The following is a 10,312-nucleotide window of genomic DNA, read 5'->3' as shown; positions in this document are numbered from 1 at the left end:
TTGTTTACTTCCCATCCCTCCTAGTGCTGTAGGACCCTGACGAATTTAGTGCTTTATTTTAAATATAATAATGACAGCAGAGTGGAGATATGATTCAGCCAAGGATGACTCAGGGATTGTATTAATTATCCTGGGTGACTAACCCTCAAGGTTAGGAATCCGAAAATCTTATTATCTTAACTTCTCCATCTGTAAAATAATATAAAAAGGAATGAGTCGTACAGCAGGCCTACTGGCCCATGATAAGCAGATGACTCGAAAGATATGATGATACAGATTGTATGTAATGATACATGCAAATGACAATAAGTCACTGACTTTTTTGGGTTTATCCTGGGTAATTTACACTAAGTATGATAACTGTACATGTTTACCCATACCTAAATAAACCTACTTACACATTATTATTATTATAATCAATAAGAAGCACTAAACCGACTAGGGTCAAATTATTATTATTATTATTATCAAAAAGAAGGGCTAAGCCACAAGGACTATACAGCGCTAACTAGGGTCAAACAGCCCTACTTGCATAGCTCAGGTTAAGACGTTTATTAGGGAAATTATTGCTACTATGGGGAGCACTAAACCCGTAGGGCTTATACAGCACCTGTTGGGGGGATGGAAGGCATTTAGGCTCAATTCAGGGAATTGGAGCACATCCCATTCCCTAGATCAAGAGCCCCTCACCAGCATCAAGGAACCTCACTTGTGGGGTTATTGGGGAAACGTTCAGTCACCAGTAGCTTCTTCAGGACGCTAGAAGCTACTTATGGCAAAACGTTACTTCAGTAGTTAGAGATTTGCCGGTATTTCCGGCCCGGGTTTTCTCCAGATGGTGACCCGGCAGTTTTTATGCCAACAGCATTTGGTGTTCCCAGGCGGTCACCCATCCAAGTACTAACCAAACCCAACGTTGCTTAACTTCGCTGATCGGACGAGAAGTGGTGCGTTCAACGTGGTATGGCCGTTAACGTTACTTCAGTCAAGATCTCGAACTGTACGAGTCTGTCTACATTCTGGAAATAAGTCGCTTCGACTTTTTTGGGGGTTATCCTGGGAAATTTATACTTAAATGTGACTCATGATCAGGCCTATTATGACTAATAATTCCACAATAGATCATACTGTGTTGAAAATAAATTAACTGTAAATTATCAAAAAATAATTTTCAAAAACTTCTAAATTCTACAGTATACCATATTGTTTATGTCTTGAAAGTAAATTAACTAACCCATAAACTATCAAATATAATTTTCAAAAACTTCATGCTTCTGAAAACGTGTATTAATTGAATGTAACTAAATAGCAAACCAAGAAATTAACTTCACGAGAACACACTTCAGCACCACCAAAATGTAATTACTCACAAAATAAAAAATAAGAAGGAAGTGCTAAACCTGTACGAGTCATATTTTTTTATCTATTTTAATCAGGGGAAAGTGCTAAACTCACAGGGGGTCATACAGTGTCTGGGGGAGTGGGAGATAATGAGAACCATATAGGAAAACTCTAGTTTCTTGGATTAAGAAACCTTCACCAGTAAAGGGTTAATTAACAGTATCATTACTGCTACTTTCTTAATAAACAGAGAACATGTGCAAGACCTTCAGACCAGTGGCTTCTAGATTATCACAGTTGCTCTTTGCTGATGACACTGCTTTTGGGAGATTCTGAAGAGAAGTTGCAGAAGTTGGTTGATGAGTTTGGTAGGGTATGTAAAAGAAGGAAGTTAAAAGAGTAAGGTTATGAGGATAACAAAAAAATTAGGTAACAGAAGATTGGATATCAGATTAGGAGAGAGTATGGAGGAGGTGAATGTGTTCAGATATTTGGGAGTGGACGTGTCAGCAGATGGGTCTATGAAGGATGAAATGAATCATAGAATTGACGAGGGGAAAAAGGTGAGTGGTGCACTTAGGAGTCTGTGGAGGCAAAGAACTTTATCCATGAAAGCAGAGAGGGGAATGTATGAGAGTATAGGTATACCAATGCTCTTGTATGGGTGTGAGGGATGGGTTGTGAATGTTGCAACAAGGAGAAGGCTGGAGGCAGTGGAGATGTCATGTTTGAGGGCAATGTGTGGTGTGAATATAATGCAGAGAATCCGTAGTTTGGAGATTAGGAGGAGGTGTGGGATTTCCAACACTATTACCCAGAGGGCTGAGGAGGGGTTATTGAGATGGTTTGGACATGTAGAGAGAATGAAATGAAATAGAATGACTTCAAGAGTATACAAATCTGTAGTGGAGGGAAGGCAGAGTAGGGGTCGGCCTAGGAAAGGTTGGAGGGAGGGGGTAAAGGAGGTTTTGTGTGCAAGGGGCTTGGACTTCAGCAAGCGTGCATGAGCGCATTAGACAGGAGCGAATGGAGACAAATGGTTTTTAGGACTTGACGTGCTGTTGGATTGTAAGCAAGGTAACACTGATGAAGAGATTCAGGGAAACTGGCAGGCCGGACTCGAGTCCTGGAGATGGGAAGCACAGTGTCTGCACTCAGAAGGAGGGGTGTTAATGTTGCAGTTTTATAACTGTAGTGTAGGCATGCCTCTGGCAAGACAGTTACAATCGTAATAAGTTATTGAAGTATCATCTAAGAGGTACTGTACCTTTAAGTTAGTGACAGCTTTATTTCTCCTTACCCAAGGTTTCTGTATCTTGAGAACATCTCATTTGATTGACTTGACACCTTCCAGGTCAATAACTTGAGAGCATTATTTCATTCATGGGGAAGGGGTGAGCAATGAACCACTAGGGGGTCATACAGCACCTGGGAAAGTGAGGCAATCAAGATCTCTCCAAGGGGAGTACAAGTTCACTTTCTTGGATCAAGAGCTCTCACTGGCATAAAATATAATCAGGGGAAAGCACTAAACCCATAAGGGTCATACATTGCATAGAGAATCAGAGGTAACCGCATTGGCTCCAAGGAAGGGGAGACTAGCTCCAATTCCATGAATCAAGAACCCTTATCCAGCATTAATTAATGAAGTACAGATAATTAGATGGTGACTGCTGAGTTACACTTGCTGCATCAGTGGTTCTGTACAGCAAATTATGATCTTATGAGCAGCATCTGTAGATGTGTGAAATAAGTAAATAGGTAAGTTAGTTTATTCAGGCATAGTTACAATTATCATACATAGTGTAAATTTCCCAAGATAATCCAAAAAATGCACGAGAATGTGCTAAATCTGTAAGGATCATAGTACTAGGGAATGGAAGGTAATAATGTTTGATCATATTTCAAGAGTAAATAGCAAATTCCGGAGGATTGCAGTCTGATAAAATGCAGTGTCAAGATTAATCAAAAAGGTGTGCTCTTGCCTATGTGATCAGCTTTTAAAAATTCTCTGGCTACAGAGCTTTTTAGATTACCTCCCAAAAGAGTGCCAATAACTGTTTAGTACAGTACTGCATAAAACTAAACAATCCTGTAACTTTAACATATAATTAAGAGGGGTCTAGATACCTAATCAGGGGCCTGTCCGCTCTCCATGTTTGACTGTTGAGTTTTCCTTGCTGAAATCCAGTTTACAACCAATGTATGTCTAGTAATTTTATGCCCATTAGAACCACTGCATAAATTCATAATACTGTCTGTGAAATCATATGAAGCAAGACCTCATATCTTAAGATATGAAGGTTATATAATGTATGTTATATAATCAAAATGAAGATCATAGATAATGAGAATAAGAGATGACAGCATTTTTTTTTCTTTTCAACAAGTCGGCCGTCTCCCACCGAGGCAGGGTGACCCAAAAAGAAAGAAAATCCCCAAAAAGAAAATACTTTCATCATCATTCAACACTTTCACCACACTCACACACATAATCACTGTTTTTGCAGAGGTGCTCAGAATACAACAGTTTAGCACATACATATAAAGATACACAACATACCCCTCAAAACTGCCAATATCCCGAACCTCTCCTTTAAAGTGCAGGCATTGTACTTCCCATTTCCAGGACTCAAGTCTGGCTATATAAAAATAACCGGTGTCCCTGAATCCCTTCACTAAATATTACCCTGCTCACACTCCAAAAGCTCATCTGGTCCCAAATACCATTTGTCTCCATTCACTCCCATCTAACACGCTCATGTATGCTTGCTGGAAGTCCAAGCCCCTTGCCCACAAAATCTCCTTTACCCTCTCCATTATACTTTACCCCCTCCTAAAAGGGATTGTTGGTGTGGATGTTACAACCTGGCCATTAGAATTGTAAGGAAGATTCTTAGCTTGACAGCATTATTATTTTAATTACTATTCAGTGAGTTCACACAATTACAAAATAAAAAAAAATAATAAATTCACCAAGTAACATGTGAATGTATATAACAGGAGGAGTTGAAGAAAACTATGTACTACATGAATACTGTATTTTCTAGTTTCACAATAATTATGCATTACCTATTAATTTGATTAATAATTTAAGACATTTAACATGGGAAGATTTCTTGAATTACAATTAAGTATTTTACAGAATTGTGACTGCACTGTGTGTAGATGGGCCCAGATCACTTCACACTTCATATGGGGCATTGCACACCAGAAAAGAAACAGTGCTAATTAAGGATACAGAGGAAATCAGCTAAAACTCAAGTTACCATACTCTGTTATGGGCCTCTGAGCCTAACTTACAAATGCAGATACAGTAATATCTACATCCCACAAACAGATGAAGCATTAAGGAATCAGTTTGTTCACTAACCCAGATTTTGGCCATGGTGGAGTTTATTCTTTCCTGCCATGCAATGCCATTGCTGTATGATCACAAATGGATTTAGTGTTTATTCATGAATAAAATAAAATGCACATTACCATATACATACTTTATCATTACCTAAGTTTTGTCATTTCTTGAGGTTTGCTTACCTGGACATCTTCACACAATCTTCATTCAGCTATTGCTCCAATACACATTATAGCTGTCATCCTTTACCCCTCAATGCTTAGCAGATATGGAGATTTCATTGCTGCACAGGCTATCACAGAACTTTTCTTCACCATGGAAAGGATTTTGGCATAAAAGTGAAGAAATAATAAAAGGATAACTCAACATGGTGAGACACTCTGACTTTGCCACTGGACATGTCCTCTGACACAGCATCCTGAGCCTCCAGTGTGCCATACAACAATGTTGGCTCTGGCAACTGACTCTGGATACTGGCTCTGAGATCCAGCTGTGGTATCAAATACTGGTGTTTCAAGTCATGTGTATTGTTGGAATGCCTGTGAATCCCTTTTAAACCCCTTCTGCATGACATCAGCTGCCATCTTTCCAGTTATAATCTTGGCTGTACAAGCTGTAGGAAAAATAAGAAATATTAATACATTAACTTGGTAAAAATCATGAGCCTATAAGCACTGAATATGATTTTCATATATTTAAGCAGTCTCAGGGTTAACTGTCATTTTTATCACAGATTCTCATTATTGATTATAAACTCATAATACACCCTAGAATAGGGTTTCAGTGCTTTTAATACAAATACTATACAGATTACTACCCATGTTCACTGCACATTAAACAATTCATTGATTAATATTCTCATTCTATTTAACCTAATAGAACTGTTGTGAGTGAAACCAACACAGTATTATATGAGGCAAGGCACTTGTACATATATCAAACTTTTATATATTAACAATGAAACGATTTCTCTAAAAATGGCATAATTTTATTGGTCAATTCAGCTTTGTCAAAAAAAGAACTAGATGCACTGCTAAACTTATCCCACAGCACTCCCTCACACTGCAAATAATAGGTGAAGGTCCTCATTTCAATCCATTTCAAATTCCATAATACAGTATGCCATAACAAAGTTTTTATTGTTTAGTGGAACCTCTTTACTGCTTTACAAAACTTTGGGTGGTAAACAGTAACATAGGAAATAATATAAAGTCCCTATATACCCTCTCAGAATAATTTGGACACAAAACTGTTATCTTAGTTCTCAGGTGAGGCTATAGCTATAAATGGGTGAAGAAATTCTACAATATAAAGCAACCACATGCACAGTGATTTGTTACAAAGGAAAGACTACAATGCCTGGGAAAAGGAGAGTCCAGTAGGGCCCCCACTTATATGGCAAGCTAGATTCCAGGCTATCGCCGGAAAGCAGACATCGCCAGAAAACAGAATGCCATTTTTTCCATTTATAAATGCATATAAATGCCAGACAACAAGTTTACACTAACTTATATTAAGTTAGTAATAGAACTAGGTATTAAAAAACACAATAAAAAGTAAAATATATACACAGTGCATTCATTACTTACCTTAAAATATTTGTAGTCTTAATGTAGGGCAAGAGGTGAGTAGTAGTTATTTGTAGGAAGTCAGGTGTAGGTATCCTGGCTCCCCGTCTCATACTTAATATACGATATTTAAAGCAGCTCAGAGAGATAAAATACACATGCAGTGCACTCATTATTTATCTTAACCCTTAAACTGTCCTAACATAGATCTACGTTTACTCGTGTAGCACTCCGACCTTGATTTTCTCCATCTGAAAGCATGTAAAAAACGTAGATCTACGTTCGGAGCGCTACGTATATTTTAAGGGTTAAAATATGTGTAGTCTTAATGTCGGATGAGAGGTGAGTAGCATTTATTTGTAGGAAGTCAGTATAGGTAGCCGGTAGGTAGCCTGGGCTACATTTTTTTTTTTTTCAACAAGTCGGCCGTCTCCCATCGAGGCGGGGTGACCCAAAAAAGAAAGAAAATCCCCAAAAAGAAAATACTTTCATCATCATTCAACACTTTCACCACACTCGCACATTATCACTGTTTTTGCAGAGGTGCTCAGAATACAACAGTTTAGAAGCATACACATATAAAGATACACAACATATCCCTCCAAACTGCCAATATCCCAAACATATTTATACAATATTTAATGCGGCCCAGAGCCATATTATTACCATCAACATACCTTGTTCACAGAATTTAATCGTTCCTAACAACTACGTTTAGATGCCATCATAAATGAAGGAAGAAGTAATGAACATTCATGCCAAGAATTGTAAACAAAAGCGGAGTGTCAAGGCGAGTGACTGGGCCTAACGCAGATCCATACATGTTGTCTTTGGTACTGGACCATGGGCCAGAGAAAACGTAATGTTTTTCCTCCGCCCGGCATATAAACATAGCATGTTTATATGCTATATAATATGTTTCTTATATAATTTTGAAGAAATGATCATAGATAGATTAACCCTTTCAGGGTCCAAGGCCAAAATCTGAAGTGGTGCCCCAGTGTCCAAGAATTTTCAAAAAAAAAAAAAATTTTTATTTTTTTCTTATGAAATGGTAGAGAATTTTTTTGTGAAGGTAATAAAACAAAAAGTACGAAATTTGATGGAAAATTGACGAAATTATGCTCTCGTGAATTTTGATGTGTCAGCGATATTTACGAATCGGCGATTTTGCCGACTTTGACTCCCATTTTAGTCCAATTACATTATTCCAGTCGACCAAATTCTTAGCTATTTCACTAGTATTACTTCTATTCTATCAATTGAGCACAAGAAATCGCCAAGTCAACTGTTTCAACTACAAAATAAAGTGACCGGAAATTGGCAATTTGGCCAATTTAACACAAAGTTCAAAATAGGGTCCAGAATAAACAATGTAGGTATTCCTGGCACTAAACTAACATTTCCTCTGTTCATTAGTTATGTTTTGAGGCTTTACAAATAAATTCCATTTTTATTTTTTATTCACATAATGAGTTTTTATTCACACCAAAAAATAGAAGATTTACTGTTATGCAATATTGTAATAATTGTATAAATATTATCACCACATTTGTGAATGTATATCAGACCCACCAGCTGGCGTGTATTAGACGTGTGAGGTCGTTTGTTTACTCTTGAACATCGGCAAAAATTTAACATTTCCGCCACTTTGAGCTCAGTTTCAAGCCATTTCCAGTGCTAAAACCAATCAAAATTATCTCTATTTCTGTAATATGTCTTCCATTCTATCAAATGAGACCAAGAAATCACAAATACAACTATAAAAAACATACGAAAAAACACTGCAAAGTTGCTGTTTTAATAAAAAATCACGGTCTCAGTTTTTTTCTCATTATACACATTATGCAGGATTTGTTTTATGTGGTGTACACATACCACATAGATGTATTCTCTCATATCTAGGCCCAAATTTACCACTCACAGTTTATCAGAGTGAGCTGAGCTCATGACGTAGATCTACGGTTTGGACCCTGAACGTAAAGCCGTAGATCTACGGGACGGACCCTGAAAGGGTTAATGAAAATGTCTATATTAACATAAAATAAGACATTTAATGTGCCCAAGAGTGATTATTATTACGTAGTATTACTATGGCGTTAAGACCAGAGGGACGCTCTTAGTGATTTTAACGTGTACCTTCACGCCAGCACAGTGTGTGAGTATATTTTGGTACAGATACACGAGTATTTTTATCAGAACACATAAAATATGCAATAACTTTAAAACACTTGAAATTTTGGAAAGTTTCCAGACATAATAGAGAGATATGCTCACAGAGAATGTAAACAAACCGGGCGGTGCACTCACTGTATAGAAAGTTTTAGTCATAATTTGAAATCGCTGTATTAGCGAAACGCCGTAAAGTGGGGCCCTACCATAATCAGGTTTAATTTAAGGAAGAGAAGGATATTTCCAGTTTCTTGGATCAAGAGCCCTTCCCCAGCATCATGGACTTTTCTTCCCCCTTGCTGGATTGAACCTGAGTCTCTCACATTCCCCAGGCACTGTATGACCCCTATGGGTTTAGTACTTCCCAATAAATATAATAATAATAATTCACTGACATCAAGGGAGTGAGTGCTACTGTAGATTGGCAGGTTATGATGCCAGTGCATCTCTGTGTAGTAGAAATGTTCTAAATAAGAGCAACTGTCAAGAACACAACACCTTTCGAAAATAATACAATGATTTACATTACATTTGTTGTAAGTAGCATAATAAAAACATGGAGACAGGAGAGGCATTTTCTTTTTCCAACTTAAAATAATTAGTTGAGTATACAAACAATTGCCTACAAATTATTCCTTGATTTCAGCACTACAGGTTTTTCAGTGAGCAATAAGTATTTAACAATGGGAACAGAAAAGGTAAAGAATTACATGACTGTCAGACAATATCATGAGACAAAAAAATAGGCCTTAAAAGTTTATTACTACTGTACCTTGCTTCTCACTTCTGTGAGGTAAAAAGACATCTACCCAGAGAAGAAAAAGTGATATAAGATATAAAATTACTAATATGTGATACTGGATATAAAATTACTAATATAAATGATATAGGATATAAAATTACTAATACTACAGTATAAGTGATATAGGATATAAAATTACTAATACTACAGTATAAGTGATGTAGGATATAAAATTACTAATAAAAGTGATATGGGATATAAAATTATTAATATGTATTCAATCACTAGTCCTTTGACATTACTTTCCACACTTGTCACTATCACAAAAATTTTGCACCACTAGTTCAATATACTTAAGCTATTGCTTCACACCAGTATCTCAATAACATTCTTTAATAGCTATGTGTAAAGTAGTCTTCATGAGTTGTCATAGATAAAATATCAATCATTCATTCTCTTTGAATAAACCACTTCACCTCAGCCTTGTAATGAAAGCAGTGTATTATACAGTAGAAACAAAAATATTTACTACATTAAAACTGTCAAAATAACACATGAAACCAGCACAAACCTATATGTATGACCCTACTAAGTTTAGCCATTTTTATTTTCCTTTTTAACACCAGGATTCTCCCACTACAGTAGGGTGACCCAACAGAAATGAAACATTAGCCATCGCTCATTCAATAGCCGTCTTGCCAGAAAAGTGCAGGCATCCCATTTTATATGACCTTCCAAACTGTAACACTCTGTGTTGTCTTTATTCTGTAGCAGGTTTCAGCTCCTCTGTTTCAGGAGTTATTGTTGTGGGTGTTGATGATGGGTGTCGACACGCATATGATGCAAATATTACCCACCTGGAAAAAAAATCATTATACTCTACAGTATAATCAGTATTATTATTAATATTACATTCTTGGGGGATTGCCAGACCTGTAAGGGTCATACAGAACCTGGGGAATGGGAGGTAAGCAGGTTCAATCAAAGAAAAGGGAGGACAGGTCCAATTCCTTGGATCAAGAGCTTCTTACTGACATCAAGTGCTCTCCCCTAACTCTGAGACCTACAATATAGTATAACCAGTATCATTAAAGAAATGAATCGACATTAAATAAAAAATATAATATTTAATGG

The 10,312-nt window shown here is 36.9% G+C and overlaps 1 protein-coding gene and 1 non-coding gene across 7 annotated transcripts in view; both read right to left on the bottom strand.

Moving 5' to 3' along the window:
• Window positions 1-856: 856 nt before the first annotated feature.
• On the bottom strand, window positions 857-975 carry LOC128693602 (5S ribosomal RNA). The gene has a single exon (XR_008407747.1). It is a non-coding gene; the product is annotated as a 5S ribosomal RNA (ribosomal RNA).
• Window positions 976-4,368: 3,393 nt separating this feature from the next.
• The window catches only part of LOC128693565 (ferroportin), a 43,472-nt gene continuing 37,528 nt past the window's right edge, over window positions 4,369-10,312 (bottom strand). For 3 of the 6 annotated variants that reach the window (XM_053783339.2, XM_070079878.1, XM_053783338.2), the window contains one exon: window positions 4,369-10,035. In XM_053783339.2, coding sequence (XP_053639314.2) covers window positions 9,939-10,035 — 97 coding nt within the window. In that variant the 3' untranslated portion in view covers window positions 4,369-9,938. The remainder of the gene's footprint in view (window positions 10,036-10,312) is intronic. The other 3 variants (XM_070079875.1, XM_070079876.1, XR_011391033.1) reach the window with 2 other exon arrangements.

Source organism: Cherax quadricarinatus, unplaced genomic scaffold, assembly GCF_038502225.1.
Source record: "Cherax quadricarinatus isolate ZL_2023a unplaced genomic scaffold, ASM3850222v1 Contig32, whole genome shotgun sequence".
NCBI lineage: Eukaryota > Metazoa > Arthropoda > Malacostraca > Decapoda > Parastacidae > Cherax > Cherax quadricarinatus.
This window is presented reverse-complemented; position numbering and strand designations above follow the sequence as displayed.